This window comes from Coregonus lavaretus, assembly GCF_964263955.1.
Source record: "Coregonus lavaretus genome assembly, chromosome: 5".
In the NCBI taxonomy this organism is placed as follows: domain Eukaryota; kingdom Metazoa; phylum Chordata; class Actinopteri; order Salmoniformes; family Salmonidae; genus Coregonus; species Coregonus lavaretus.
Window position 1 is genome coordinate 65,474,765 of NC_139992.1, and position 16,705 is coordinate 65,491,469.

Sequence of the window (16,705 nt, forward strand, 5' to 3'; positions counted from 1 at the left end):
GAGCTGAATTGGAGCGAGCCATGGGCAACCGTAATAAGACACTAAAAAGCTGCTGCCACAGTTTACCAATTAAAACACTGCAGGTCTACAAGCATAATCCCCATGGCCCCTAGGGTTAACTTCTCACAGTGCTAGGATGCAGAGAGACGAGAACTTCAAACAGCTTTATGGTTGATCCTCCTGCAGACTCATGAATATTCAAACTGCTAATCCAATTCTTTATAATGTTGATATTCTTCTTTAATTTGATATTTTTTGGAGAGCCCATATAGGTTACGTAATGGTCTGCTGTTTTGTAGTAAATCCCTTCCTCCGGATCATTGGAGAGGGTGTGTGTGTGCGTGTATGTGTGTTTGTGTGTGAGCGCACGCTTGTGCGTGTGTGTATGCCCATGATCTTCAAATTTTGAATGCATCTTAAACTGGATTATGATTAATAAAGAGCTCATGGCTACTCATTTGAGAAAGAACAACAACTCTATATAAATATGTCCTCAGAAGGAAATGATGTGCAGATATCATGCAGAGGCATGCATGCACTGTCTCAGTCTTTTACCGTCCCATTATTTGAACAGGTCTGTCACCCATCAACTGCAAGTTGCACATACATAATTAGTATGCGAGTTGTTCATGTTATGTTGCCTAAAAGAACAGATGAATTGCTTCATGAACGTGGTAGCTTGCACCTAAGGATGTTCAAGAACATACCGTACTTTGGAATTACTAAATATATATCATACAAAATTCAATCTTAGACTTCATACATTCTTCAACACTTTGCTTCTGGTATAGTATAGACTACTAACCAGGACCTGTATCCATAAAGCATCTGTGCAGGAGTGCTGATCTAGGATTAGTCTAGCCTTTTAGATAGTAATGAATAAGATTATATGGACAGATCCTAGATCAGCACTCCTACTTTGAGATGCTATGTGGATTCGGGCCCAGGCCATATATTCCAAAAACGTCTCAGAGTAAAAAATCAAGAATATCTACCTTTTGAGCGATGTGTGCAGACTGCAGTCGTTTGGCATCAACTATGGCATGTAGTTTCTCATATTCAGCCGGTTTATACTTTGAGCTTCCAAGTCCATCCTTCATCCGTAGAGTCAGTTTTTCTATATCAATGAAAGAAAGCATCAAATATACAATATAGATGTGTTCTAGGAAGCATTGAGCATGTGAAAAGTGCATGAACTGTCAATCATTCAAACAACTGTCAATTCTCAATTATTTCTCTTGATGACAGAGCAGAAGAAGTGAGGTGGAAATGGCACATCCACTGTCCTATAACGCTCTGATGTGCGTCTTTGTGTGCATCCCAAATGGCATCCAATTGCCAATGTAGTGCACTACATAGGGAAAAGGGTGCCATTTAGGATGCAATGTAGTGCACTACATAGGGAAAAGGGTGTCATTTAGGATGCAGTCTTCATGATTAGAGATGTCCTATATAGGGAGTAGAAAGAAGGAAGGAAACAAACTGGTCATGCCAGACAGACAGGTCCTGATTAGTTCAGCTGTGACTCCAGGAGACAGGTGAATAAACACAAGCCATGCTGCCACTGACAACGCAGGCATAAAGGTCTTGGTTGAGATGGCTGAATCTCATTACACAAGGACTTCAGGTCAAATTTGCTTAAGAGAGCAGCAGAATTTGACCTGAAGTCCCTGTGTTATGAGATTCAGCCATCTCTTAAGAAGTCAGTGAGTCTAGAGGAAAGAGCAGTGAAGCAGTCAGCAATGGTTTGGATTGGAGCTGAGCTGACTTACCTAAATCTTCTGTTCGGCAATTGGTTATAAAGCCATGTAGGTCTCTTCCACTCATCGCGTCACATCTGTTGATCAATAGTACATGTGATTTCATTGTAAATTGTAAGTCGCTCTGGATAAGAGCGTCTGCTAAATGACTAAAATGTAAAATGTAAATGATTTTAAACAAGGAATTTGGGGTAACGCTTTACATGAATTTGCCTGTATACATGTGTAATTGTAACACAGTTATATAATTATCTCTTAACAACATGGTAGTAATATGTTATGTAATATTACACCATTGTAATCACAGAATTTTAGCAAGTAACATCAGCCAAGGGGAAAACATTAATATGTAAATAGAAGGTTCTTTAAAGTTTGACAGAAAGGTCACCACACAACCTCATCACATTCCTGCTGTTGCTTTGATCAGCTTATTCGAAGGATTAAAATTTACATTGAAGAATTGAATGGAGAAAACCACTATCACTAAATTTCTCCCAAAACAGCATATTCAACATTCAGGGTCTAAGAAGTTATAGAAATAACCTATGAATTCTCATTAGCTCTTCAAAGTGTCTGAAAGTTAACGACAGATGATACACTGTGTTACTGTAAAGAGACATGCTAGAATATATTTATTGGGTTTATCTAATGTGGAATATCCTCCTACATACATTTTGAATTGATCATGTAAATTACTTATAATATAATAATTGTCGCGCTGGAAAAGAGTGTCTGCTAAATGACTAAAATGTAAATGTAATTATTGTGAGGTTAATTATGGTAAGTGATACTAAATAAAAGTGAATTAATCATATCATAACATAACATAAGAAAAACTGACAAATGCACAAACAAAATGTCTCAGCTGAATCAATCAATCAATCAATCAAATGTATCAGCAGATGTCACAAAGTGCTATACAGAAACCCAGCCTAAAACCCCAAACAGCAAGCAATGCAGATGTCGAAGCACGGTGGCTAGGAAAAACTCCCTAGAAAGGCAGGAACCTAGGAAGAAACCTAGAGATGAACCAGGCTCTGAGGGGTGGCCAGTCCTCTTCTGGCTGTGCCGGGTGGACATTATAAGAGAACATGGCCATTTAAGGCCAGATTGTTCTTCAAGATGTTCAAACGTTCATAGATGACCAGCAGGGTCAAATAATAATCAGTGGTTGTAGAGGGTGCAACAGGTCAGTACCTCAGGATTAAATGTCAGTTGGCTTTTCATAGCCGAGCATTCAGAGGTCGGGACAGCAGATGCAGTAGAGAGAGAGAGAGTCGAAAACAGCAGGTCAGGGACAAGGTAGCACGTCCGGTGAAAAGGTCAGGTTCCCTAGCCGCAGGCAGAACAGTTGAAGACTGACATCAAATGTTCTTTAATTAAAGATTAAATCAATTTGACATGGTAGGACTGTGGGAGGGTGTTGAGGAAAGAGCAAAATCGAATAATAATTTATTCTTAATTCATTTGATTATCCTTTTCTTCATGCTGAAGTGTATGTCTTGAGGTTTCTCTACATTGGATTAATTCCAAGGCTACCTAAAGTGTGGAAGATATTTTTTATTAAAAATAATCAATGTCCATATCAATGACCCTGCAGATTGTGAGCCAATTTGGCAGGGCTATATACCACTGATCACATGGGTACACAGGTGACTGGATCGAAGCGTTAGCACAGGTGAGAGGAGAGAGCAAATGGTACTTTACACTCAGTGTCGACTCTTCCTTTAAGCAGACCACGTGCTGCGCGTAGGGCCCCGCGGCCACTAGGGGCACTCAGCCTGGGTCTCAATTTACTGTTGAGAGTTAGAAATGTAGAATACACAAGGTGCAATTTCGAAATTTTGTAGTGCATCAGAAGTTTTCCAGTTGTTATTTCAGTCACTTAATTAGCCCATGTCAGCTAAAAAATTTTGGGATTGCTAGGTAAGGTAGTCTAGCCAGCTATCTAACCCTTGTAGTAGGCCTAATAATCACCAAATTACCAACCGGGCATGCAGGGCATGTGCTCAGGGGCCCTGACCTCCAGGGGTCCCCCATTGATTTTGTTAGTCACTCTCACATAGATATCATATGAACATGGCTTTAGTCATGGTCAAATGTTTAGAATAGCAGAAAATTAGCTTTAAAACTCCAAAAGTATATCACCCCCCTATGGCCGCGAGGTGGCGGGGAGAACCAAATGTAATTTAGGGCCCCCAAAAGGCTAGAGGTGGTATAGCCTACTAGTCCCAGGAAAGATCTAAAGATCTACCGTCTCACTAGAACGTTTGTCTCATTAGAACGTGTATGCATCACGTCTGTAGCCTACGCTACGCTAATATTTTTTTGCATTGGAGCTCTGTATTATAGGCCTATTCTGCAATAAATTGGAACATCACCCAATAAAGCCAATTCTATGTAGTCGCGTCATGAACAGCTCTCAACCTCTGCGTTTCAAAGTGATTTGACACTAGCAGGGCCTACATGTACAGGGGGAAAAAAGTAGCTTAGTCTACACCAGGCTGTGAACTGCTCACAAGCCTACACCTGGACCATATGGATTATATTTATTAGGCCAACTCACGATGAAGATAAATTAATGTTTTACGTCGCTTTTAGCCTACTGTATAAAACAATTAATAAGTAGCCTACATAACGGGACAGACATCGGTAAACACTTTAGTCTACTACATGATTAGCCTTTACTGTATCCTACCTTATTATGGTCACCTCCACAGCATAACATTTATTGGGTTGACAAAATGTGTAACCAAGGAAACTATTTTTCCCTTACCATTGGTCTATTCAACAATGCGAGTCTCCGATGAAACGCCCTCTTTTCCAAAGACTGAAGCTAACCTACAGTGATGTGACGTCATGCATACTCGTATTCCTTTCGAGTGGAAGCAGAGAGCGAAGAAGAGGTCTTGTTCCTCACTATGGAGGCGAGTATCACTGCTCCGCATGCATGGGACTAGGAGCGGACTTGTAGAGGTGCTACTTCGATGAAGTTACATGTTCCAATGTGGATCCACGCCAAAACACAGCGATCACAATAATACTCCTCCTCAAGGTACAGACTTGCTTTCATTCATTCTAAATCTATTAGAATATCTGTACAAATTAAAGCATCTGTTGGCTAAAGGTCTGCACTAGACGAGCTCTGATTCCAGTCATAAATTCATTTTTAAACCTTAGGAATTAAAGCCAGCCTTTACATAGCAAGCAAGGATCTTAGCTAATGCACACTAATCTTTCTCTTGTGACTGATTCACTACCACGTAACGTTACACCTCTGAGGGACCTTCACTGGGTGGTGAATGTCGCGTTTAGGTGCGCTTTGATACATTGTAGCCGAAACTTTTGATTTGTCCATTATTGTATCATGTGGACGTTACACGAAGTTCTACTTTTTGTAGGACTATGAGTTACTTTGTATAAAATCGCCCTTGAGACTCGGTGATCGAAATGCACCCGTAGATAAGTAATAGGTAGTGTGTGGGGAATCTGAGGAATGCGAGGTCGCTGAGGGGCGGGAGATTCATGCACTTCCCTACTACATCTTTATTTTCTCACGTTTATTTAGGTTTAAACTCACGACTGTATTAAATGTCCTTACCTAGTCTAACAGTCTATACTTGTCATTGGCATTGATTATAATTTGTTCAATTTTCAAATCACGTAGCCTATAGATTGATTGTTTTACAGTTCTGCACCAATTCTGAACCAAAACCACCTTTTGGCCACGAGAGAGAGAGAGTGACTCACTCGTCCCTTAAGATGTCGCTTTAAATTATAATAGGTGTATCTAACATAAAATAAATGTATTTGGGATTGGCTATTCTTGTGGTTTGTTCATACTGTTAACGTCTTCATGTTTTAATTTCAGCTAAACTAGTTCACGTGTCCCATACATAGCCGTTTTCTGGATTCATGCTAATCAAGGCATGTTAGGGCAGATTGATGCTAGGTTACTCAAAGGAAAAGTGCAAGGCGTGTCAGTTTGAAGTTCAGTTAACGGTCATTTATTTTCAGTATTACAGTGTAGGGAACAGGGAAAGTTGAGTGTCTTGCCACAAGCGCACACTATTGACTACATTTCTCACTAATCACTCACTGTCCCATTCAGGATAGCAGGAAAACTGTTCCCTACTATTTCAGAGATGCCTAGCCTACTCGATATTTTTGACGGTTTCTACGTTTTCATTTCAAGCATTCATTTAAAATGCACCTCTGGGAATGTGCACAAATATCTGAACTAAACGCAGCATAGGAATGAGAGAAGGTATCCACAACATTTTAGAGGTACAATTATTTCATAATCAATATCACCTGAGTGAATGTATTTCTTGAGCTGATGTTGCTCATCCAAATAACTCAAACCATACAGGAATAATCCGCTGTGCCATTATCACACTTCACAAAACAGATATAGCTACTCTGTTGCCTTGCTTGGGAAGACATTTACAAGGGCATATGCAGAAGTAGACTAGCACCCGTGTGGCTGAGACCAGTGCAACTGCCTCTGGACACTTGCATATGATAAGAACATACTGGTCTCTTATGTCTCACAAATCTCTCACCATGTACATGAAGGCATAGACAAAGAATAGTTGTCAGGGCAGCTGAACCAATGGGTTGCTTTTGTGTTTGTGCATTTGCTATGGAGATTTGATTGACAGCTGCATGAAATACTTATTTGTTCAGTTCTACCTATTTACCCAATCACTTTTGGTCCAGTTGGTGACTTGCTCTCTTTGGTGTGCATCACTGTGTTCAAAATAGCCTTTTGGTTATTGTAAGGAATTGTTTCTCTCTGTGGTTCTCTTCCAATGCTTCTCAATACTTTCTCTTCTGTTGAAAAGTATTGTATCTGGTCACCAATGATGTCAATAGATTGACAAAGAATCATCAACAACGTCAGAGTACCTAGAATATCTAACCACTTGTATTTGCTTTAGAGGCTAGCTCTCTGCATGTCTGTAGCTCTTTATATTCTACAGGCATCAGTCCATACCTAGTTGACATACACTGTACTGTATATTCTTTGAAAGAAAAGGTGCTATCTAGAACCAAAAAGGGTTCTTTGGCTGTCCCTATAGAATAACCCTTTGAAGCTAGGTAAAATCCTTTTGGTTCCAGATAGAAACCTTTCGGATTCCATGTAGAACCCTTTCCACAGAGGGTTCTACATGGAACCCAAAAAGGTTCTACCTGGAACAAAAAGGGTTATCTTATGGGGACCGCTGCAGAACCCTTTTGGAAGCCTTTTTCTAAGAGTCTAGCTCACTAGGTGGTGGTGGTGATATTTGAGGTCATGTTATACTACCAGCCTATACTCTGAGTCTGTGTGCTTCTTCTCTCTCTCTCTCTGTCTCTGCCTCTGCCACTCCCAGGTCAGATGCACTATGCGATGCTCCTCGTGATTCACATAACCAAGCCACACTCGCAACAGCTGACATCTATTGAAAGAATTCACTTAATAAAAAATAAAAAATGTATCATGAGGTATTGCAGCAAAGGCTGAATATAAAAACCTTCTTTGTGCGAGTGTTCATGTTTGGAGAATGTGGTGTTGCTCTTGCACAAATGGTGAGGAGGATGTTTTTGTGCGGGCCACAAAGGGAGACAATCGCAAATGTCTTATTGGAGTCTATAGGAGATGGAGCAAAGCTTGTGGGTTCAACAACAACAACGATGTTTGTTTGAATTGTGTCCGACCCCTCGAGAGTTGCTACCCCTCACTCTTACATTTTAGTCATTTAGCAGACACTCTTATCCAGAGCGACTTACAGTTAGTGAGTGCATACATTTTCATACTCTTGCGTGTATGTTGGTATAGATGTAATCAATTAAGGCTCTGTTCACCTCTGTTATTGTGAGACCGTGACTGTTGACCCTAGAGGAAGAAGGCTGCATTGTTTGCGTGATCATGGGAACAAATGCTGCTTTTATAGTCTGAGTCTCAGCAGAAACACAGCCAGTTTGCGTTCCAAATGGCACCCTATTAACAATTTAGTGCACTACTTTTGACTAGGGGCCATAGGGCTCTGGTCAAAAGTAGTGCATTATGTAGAGAATAGGGTTGCCATTTGGGAAGCCGGCCCAGACTGTGTGCTGCTGCTTGCAAAAGGCCCTTTTTTATCTGGTTTGTTGTGATTGTTTTGACCTCGTGCTCATGTCAGATGCTGTTTAACAGGGACTGACATCAGTCAGTTGAATAGTTCAGCTGATTTTAGATGCCCCTCATTGTTGAATCATTCTGTCGAATTCTGCTGTTTCAGACAGTAACCCGGCAAGGCTCGGATCACCCTACATATCGGAATTGTTATTATTCAACATTTCATGCCTGAATAAGACCCATTATATAAAGCATTCATTATCTTTGTTTTGGGGTCTGCTATTGGTTTAGTAACATGTATTCAACTATATGTTTAGTGGCTATATTCATCAGTGTATTTTTGCTGAGAGGCGTGTGAATGGATGCTAATTAATTAAACTACTAACAATATTGTATAAAAACCTGTTGTTCATGTTGGTCATGTAATAACAAAAACCACTACACTTTCTGCAATTACAAAGCAATGCAGTACTATGTAACAACAATGTAGTAATTACAGTATAAGAGCAACTTAATGTTCAGTGTTACCCATTATTTCCTGCCTCAAGCAATCAAGTTGAAAGTCTGTCCCCTGTCCAGAAAATAGCTACCCAGTTCATCACCAGTCCACAAGAGCTGAGAGGGTTGAAATACCAACTCCAGTTAGATAAAGTTAATTTGTTTGTTTTCTCCGCCAGTTAATCTGAATCATTGTTTCAGATAATAAAGTTTTTTTCTCTCAGCAGATAAGGATAAATCATACATTATGCATACACATACATTATGCATACACTCCAAAGATTATGAGATATTGAGTAATATTTAACTTTAATGAATGGCCATGAGTGTATATGACTACTGATGTGGATTTCGCAAAGCACTCCCTGCCTTCAACACTTAGCTAATCTACTGAAATGGGGGATTATTATGGATGTCTAATTAAGCAATAAGGCCCGAGAGGTGTGGTATAAGGCCAATATACCATGTTAAGGGCGGTTCTTAGGCACCACGCAACGCCATATACCACAAATCCCTGAGGTGCCTTATTGCTAGTATAAACTGGTTACTAACATCAATAGAACAGTAAACACGTAGTTCTCTCTCATACCCATGGTATATTGTCTGATATACAGTATGAAAAATGTATGCACTCACTAAATGTAAGTGAGCGTTGTCCAGGGTAGGGGAGGGAATGGCCGGCAGGGATGTAGCTCAGTTGGTAGAGCATGGCATTTGCAACGCCAGGGTTGTGGGTTCGATTCCCACGGGGGGCCAGTATAAAAAATAAATAAATAAAAAAACATATATATATATATATATGTATTCACTAACTGTAAGTCGCTCTGGATAAGAGTGTCTGCTAAATGACTAAAATGTAAATGTAAAAATGCTAAATTACTAAAATGTAAATGTAAAAATATACCACGGCTTTCAGCCAATCAGAATCCAGGAGGCAAACTACCCGGTTTAAAATGCTAGATGAATCACTTCTATCATCATCCATGATTGTCTAGGTTTCCATCCGTGCCCTGAACAACCTGTGACAGGTGATGAGGCTCCATACCCTGCTGAGTCCCCCTGGAAAGACACTCAGGATGCATCCCAAATGGCCCCTATTCCAGAACGGCTCATAATAATGTCCGGAACGGCGCAAATGGAATGGCATCAAACACCTGGAAACCTTGCGTTTGGTGTATTTTATGCCATTCCACTGATTCCGCTCCAGTCATTACCACGAGCCCATTCTCTCCAATTAAGGTGCCACCAACCTCCTGTGCCCTATTCCCTACATAGTGCACTACTTTTGACCAGAGCCTTATGGGCCCTGGTCAAAAGTAGTACACTGTATAGGGAATAGGGTGCCATTTGGGACACATCCTCAGTCATTCTACTGCCTCTGTGGTTCAGAGGCTGGCCTCAACACTGAATCCTAATATCCATTAAGAATGGGTATCCATCAAGTGCTGCCGTCACCCTTCTTCTTTAGGATGCCTCTTTTTCCATATAATATTTGTTCCTCTTTCTTTCCATCCCACATTTGCATGGTGTGGTCTTAAGAGAGTTATCCCAATCCTTGAGGGCAACCACAAGTTGTATACTAGAGAAATTCCACTGTGAGTCTGTAATATCTATCCCAGTTTTATCACTTGGGTGACAGACTTTTCTGGGAATAGAAGAACTGTGAGCACAACATATTTTAATCGGTGACCTTTTCAACAGAATGAGAAGAGATGAACCAACACCCAGTTTAAACTGTTGACCTCACTGAACCGTGTACAGTATTTGAATAAAACCCACCATATTGCAGAATCTACGCTAGTCCTCTATTAGATCTAATGCTAGCTTTCATGTATTGTATATAAAATCTAGGTAATTAAAGGATGATGTTCCACTTGCAGTGTGTAGTCAGTTCTGCTACTATGGGCTGTTGTGTTGCGGTACAGTGAAATGATTTGGTGAGGCATGCTGCTGATCTAACTGGATATGTAGATGCATTCCTGAAAGCGCTCCAGATGTCATGCTTTGGTTAGATCCTGGGCAGCTGAAGATAATAAAGAACACAAAACATGTCAGCGCTTTGAGAGATTAGGTGCACAATAGAATAGCCTTTCATAGTCCTGACATGCTGAGTCTGAAAGACCAGCGGCTCTCCACGCTCCAGACTTGTGCTACAGTGAGGGAAAAAAGTATTTGATCCCCTGCTGATTTTGTACATTTGCCCACTGACAAAGAAATGATCAATCTGTAATTTTAATGGTAGGTTTATTTGAACAGTGAGAGACAGAATAACTACAAAAAAATCCAGAAAAACGCATGTCAAAAATGTTATAAATTGTTTAGCATTTTAATGAGGGAAATAAGTATTTGACCCCCTCTCAATCAGAATGATTTCTGGCTCCCAGGTGTCTTTTATACAGGTAACGAGCTGAGATTAGGAGCACACTCTTAAAGGGAGTGCTCCTAATCTCATCTTGTTACCTGTATAAAAGACACCTGTCCACAGAAGCAATCAATCAATCAGATACCAAACTCTCCACCATCGCCAAGACCAAAGAGCTCTCCAAGGATGTCAGGGACAAGATTGTAGACCTACACAAGGCTGGAATGGGCTACAAGACCATCGCCAAGCAGCTTGGTGAGAAGGTGACAACAGTTGGTGCGATTATTCGCAAATGGAAGAAACACAAAAGAACTGTCAATCTCCCTCGGCCTAGGGCTCCATGCAAGATCTCACCTCGTGGAGTTGCAATGATCATGAGAACAGTGAGGAATCAGCCCAGAACTACACGGGAGGATCTTGTCAATAATCTCAAGGCAGCTGGGACCATAGTCACCAAGAAAACAATTGGCAACACACTACACCATGAAGGACTGAAATCCTGCAGTGCCCGCAAGGTCCCCCTGCTCAAGAAAGCACATATACATGCCTGTCTGAAGTTTGCCAATGAACATCTGAATGATTCAGAGGAGAACTGGGTGAAAGTGTTGTGGTCAGATGAGACCAAAATGTAGCTCTTTGGCATCAACTCATCTCTCCGCTGTGTGGAGGAGGAGGAATGCTGCCTATGACCCCAAGAACACCATCCCCACCATTAAACATGGAGGTGGAAACATTATGCTTTGGCGGTGTTTTTCTGCTAAGGAGACAGGACAACTTCACCGCATCAAAGGGACGATGGACGGGGCCATGTACAGTCAAATCTTGGGTGAGAACCTCCTTCCCTCAGCCAGGGCATTGAAAATGGGTTGTAGATGGGTATTCCAGCATGACAATGACCCAAAACACACGGCCAAGGCAAGAAAGGAGTGGCTCAAGAAGAAGCACATTAAGGTCCTGGAGTGGCCTAGCCAGTCTCTAGACCTTAATCCTATAGAAAATCTGTGGAGGGAGCTGAAGGTTTGAGTTGCCAAATATCAGCCTCGAAACCTTAATGACTTGGAGAAGATCTGCAAAGAGGAGTGGGACAAAATCCCTCCTGAGATGTGTGCAAACCTGGTGGCCATTTACAAGAAACGTCTGATCTCTGTGATTGCCAACAAGGGTTTAGCCACCAAGTACTAAGTCATGTTTTGCAGAGGTGTCAAATACTTATTTCCCTCATTAAAATGCAAATCAATTTATAACATTTTTGACATGCGTTTTTCTGGATTTTTTTGTTGTTATTCTGTCTCTCACTGTTAAAATAAACCTAACATTACAATTATAGACTGATAATTTCTTTGTCAGTGGGCAAACGTACAAAATCAGCAGGGGATCAAATACTTTTTTCCCTCACTGTATGTGGAGTGGACAGCAGGGAATGGGAAAGAGCCATTTCAGTGTGAATTGCTCCAGATGTGGCTCACTTACCAGACCAGAGTCTTTTCTGCCAGCTCCCAACCCTACCTCCTCAACGGGGAGGAGGAGGAGGGTATCTTATTGAATATTTCAAAGACAAAGTGCTTGTTACCGTATCACTCCGGGGTTCCTGCTCTCTGGTTACTAGAGGCTGAAGACTGAAGCGGACAGGCCGTCTCCCCGCTGAGCGCATTGCCTAACAGACAGGGCCTCCAGAGAGTTCAGCAGCAGTCACTGAGTAATGGACAACATGACATAACCTGGCATGACACTGCGTGATGAATGGACAATTGTTAAGCCTTATGTCATATCGCCGTAAGTAATACACGTTCAGCTGGGGCCAAAATGGCCAAGTGTTTTATTCTTCTGGCTAAGATGGCTTCATTTGGATGATGGATTTATTTCGTCAGTATAGTTGGTGTGCCTCAAAGAGAGTTAAATGTATCACCTAGCCTAACTATTCAGTGGTGTGTTGACTGTTGATGTAGGGTGAGGGAAATACTACAAATGTGGTGTCGGATGTCATCCCAGAGTGGGGAGCAGGCACGCTTGGGTGCTGGATTTGGTTGGAGGTGATCGCATCTCCCCTATGTCAGGAACCTATATTCTCCTCAAGTCATGTGGGCTGATGTCAGAGGTTTATGCAGGCTGTAGAGGCTCGAAGTCTAAAACTGAAACCATAGTCAACCTGCAGGATTCCTACGCCTCACCTGCTTCCATTCATGGCCTTTCCTTTCAATAGCAGAATATCCACTTGTTAAATGTCAAGCAATTTCAAAGTGCTGTATGTTTAGTAATTAACTTCAGTGAAAGGGGTTGAGATGTTGAAACTGAACAAATTTAGTTCAAGTGCATGACATTTACATTGACATTTCATCAGATGCTATTATGTACTTTTACTGTGGTTGGTTTTAAGATCTAGTGTTGATGTTGAGGAGCTAGTTGACTCTTAACAGAAGCTCCACATCAACAAAAGAGTGATCAAATTAAGATCCTACATCTGTATGTGGCTCACTGTCTTGATAAAGTGACAAGATGAAAACGGACACATTTTGAGCCTTGAGGAAATGGTGGGCATAAAGTAGCTTTGACCAATCAACATTTCCACTGCGCTTTCTTCTCTTCAGGTTTTTCAATTTTCCAGCACAAAGTTTTGACATGACCCTGGAAGCAGAGAACAGTCCCGGAATTACCTGCAATTTACTCCCGCTGTGTAATGTCTGAAAAAGTTGACACTTGGCAGAATGGAACTTCACTATGGCCGCTATGCTAACAGCTATATATAATGTCAGGCAGCCGACCCGTTTTAAAGGGCTCATTTTCCACCTCTGTTTTACTAGTGAATATGTCGCTGGCAAGAAAGGGCCTCATATCAGCCCTTTTCACTTCAACTGCTTTGCCAAACCTCTATTTGGATCATGTAGTTAAACTCCCAGCTGCTCATACCTTCTTCAGAGTTGTTGTTATGAAGAGCTAGTTTGAACTTAAGAGAAACTTCTGAAATTGCTTGAAATGTTGGATATTCATGAAATGCCTTAAATTGACAATACTTGAAGAGTTCTTTCTACTTAGATGAGACGTTACTAAACTGGATGTTTGGATTTGGATTAATCTTTGCTCCAATTGGTATTTTTCTGCCAAAAAGCCAGGGTGAAATGGACAAAATGAGCAAGATGCACATGTGATGTTGTGTCCCTGACATCTTCGATATGAAAACAATAGGTAGGAAAGAGGAGCATCACGAGCTGTGGTATGATGAATGTGATGAAACTACACTTTGGGCTATTGCTCCCTCCAGACATATATTGTAGTCCAATGCGTTTGATAAAAGTACATATTTCACCACAGAGCAGTAAAGTCATGCTTGGCCTACATGAATAATATCTGAGAGAACAATTAAAGCCCTTCTCATAGATTCTCTATTACCTCAGCCCAACTACCTCCCACTCCTCAGCCCAGCTGAGGGCTCCCGAGTGGCGCAGTGGTCTAAGGCACTGCATCTCAGTGCTTGAGGCGTCATTACAGACCCCCTGGTTCGATTCCAGGCTGTATCACAACTGGCCTTGATTGGGAGTCCCATAGGGCAGCACACAATTGGCCCACTGTCGTCCGGGTTTGGCCGGTGTAGGCCGTCATTGTAAATAAGAATTTGTTCTTAACTGACTTGTCTAGTTAAATAAAATAAATAAAATATAAAGCTCCCTTCCACTCCTCCCAGTGCTCTATATCCCCCTTTATGTGGCTTTGCTTTATAAGCCATCTTGTGTTTTAGAGTTCCTGTTTTAAAGTGCCATTGGTTTGTTAAAAAAATTTGTCTATAAACCTTTGGACATACAGTGGGGAGAACAAGTACAGTGGGGAGAACAAGTACAGTGGGAAAAAAGTATTTAGTCAGCCACCAATTGTGCAAGTTCTCCCACTTAAAAAGATGAGAGAGGCCTGTAATTTTCATCATAGGTACACGTCAACTATGACAGACAAAATGAGAGAAAAAAATCCAGAAAATCACATTGTAGGATTTTTAATGAATTTATTTGCAAATTATGGTGGAAAATAAGTATTTGGTCAATAACAAAAGTTTCTCAATACTTTGTTATATACCCTTTGTTGGCAATGACACAGGTCAAACGTTTTCTGTAAGTCTTCACAAGGTTTTCACACACTGTTGCTTGTATTTTGGCCCATTCCTCCATGCAGATCTCCTCTAGAGCAGTGATGTTTTGGGGCTGTCGCTGGGCAACACGGACTTACAACTCTCTCCAAAGATTTTCTATGGGGTTGAGATCTGGAGACTGGCTAGGCCACTCCAGGACCTTGAAATGCTTCGTACGAAGCCACTCTTTCATTGCCCGGGCGGTGTGTTTGGGATCATTGTCATGCTGAAAGACCTAGCTACGTTTAATCTTCAATGCCCTTGCTGATGGAAGGAGGTTTTCACTCAAAATCTCATGATACATGGCCCCATTCATTCTTTCCTTTACACGGATCAGTCGTCCTGGTCCCTTTGCAGAAAAACAGCCCCAAAGCATGATGTTTCCACCCCCATTCTTCACAGTAGGTATGGTGTTCTTTGGATGCAACTCAGCATTCTTTGTCCTCCAAACACGACGAGTTGAGTTTTTACCAAAAAGTTATATTTTGGTTTCATCTGACCATATGACATTCTCCCAATCCTCTTCTGGATCATCCAAATGCACTCTAGCAAACTTCAGACGGGCCTGGACATGTACTGGCTTAAGCAGGGGGACACGTCTGGCACTGCAGGATTTGAGTCCCTGGCGGCGTAGTGTGTTACTGATGGTAGGCTTTGTTACTTTGGTCCCAGCTCTCTGCAGGTCATTCACTAGGTCCCCCCGTGTGGTTCTGGGATTTTTGCTCACCGTTCTTGTGATCATTTTGACCCCACGGGGTGAGATCTTGCGTGGAGCCCCAGATCGAGGGAGATTATCAGTGGTCTTGTATGTCTTCCATTTCCTAATAATTGCTCCCACAGTTGATTTCTTAAAACCAAGCTGCTTACCTATTGCAGATTCAGTCTTCCCAGCCTGGTGCAGGTCTACAATTTTGTTTCTGGTGTCCTTTGACAGCTCTTTGGTCTTGGCCATAGTGGAGTTTGGAGTGTGACTGTGTGAGGTTGTGGACAGGTGTCTTTTATACTGATAACAAGTTCAAACAGGTGCCATTAATACAGGTAACGAGTGGAGGACAGAGGAGCCTCTTAAAGAAGAAGTTACAGGTCTGTGAGAGCCAGAAATCTTGCTTGTTTGTAGGTGACCAAATACTTATTTTCCACCATAATTTGCAAATACATTCATTACAAATCCTACAATGTGATTTTCTGGAAAAAAAAATCTCAATTTGTCTGTCATAGTTGACGTGTACCTATGATGAAAATTACTGGCCTCTCTCATCTTTTTAAGTGGGAGAACTTGCACAATTGGTGGCTGACTAAATACTTTTAACAGAAATTCTCATTAACATGGATGTAAACAAATTTGTACACTACATACAGTGGGGAGAACAAGTATTTGATACACTGCCGATTTTGCAGGTTTTCCTACTTACAAAGCATGTAGAGGTCTGTAATTTTTATCATAGGTACACTTCAACTGTGAGAAAATCCAGAAAATCACATTGTATGATTTTTAAGTAATTAATTTGCATTTTATTGCATGACATAAGTATTTGATCACCTACCAACCAGAAAGAATTCCGGCTCTCACAGACATGTTCGTTTTTCTTTAAGAAGCCCTCCTGTTCTCCACTCATTAACTGTATTAACTGCACCTGTTTGAACTCGTTACATGTATAAAAGACACCTGTCCACACACTCAATCAAACAGACTCCAACCTCTCCACAATGGCCAAGACCAGAGAGCTGTGTAAGGACATCAGGGATAGAATTGTAGACCTGCACAAGGCTGGGATGGGCTACAGGACAATAGGCAAGCAGCTTGGTGAGAAGGCAACAACTGTTGGCGCAATTATTAGAAAATGGAAGAAGTTCAAGATGACGGTCAATCA

General features: G+C 41.4%; 2 protein-coding genes across 3 annotated transcripts in view; one reads left to right on the forward strand and one right to left on the reverse strand.

The window, feature by feature from the left end:
* The window catches only part of LOC311129798 (coiled-coil domain-containing protein 148-like), a gene marked incomplete at its 5' end in the record, with an annotated part of 45,933 nt that extends 44,106 nt beyond the window's left edge, over window positions 1-1,827 (reverse strand). The window contains 2 exons of the mRNA XM_084162251.1: window positions 996-1,117; window positions 1,773-1,827. Of these exons, the coding sequence (XP_084018377.1) occupies window positions 996-1,117; window positions 1,773-1,827 (177 nt within the window). The remainder of the gene's footprint in view (window positions 1-995; window positions 1,118-1,772) is intronic.
* A 2,778-nt stretch (window positions 1,828-4,605) lies between these two features.
* LOC311129793 (plakophilin-4-like) overlaps window positions 4,606-16,705 on the forward strand; it is a 129,588-nt gene continuing 117,488 nt past the window's right edge. Inside the window, exon 1 of one of the 2 annotated variants that reach the window (XM_084162241.1) lies at window positions 4,606-4,815. In XM_084162241.1, coding sequence (XP_084018367.1) covers window positions 4,758-4,815 — 58 coding nt within the window. In that variant the 5' untranslated portion in view covers window positions 4,606-4,757. The remainder of the gene's footprint in view (window positions 4,816-16,705) is intronic. The other variant, XM_084162239.1, reaches the window with a different exon arrangement.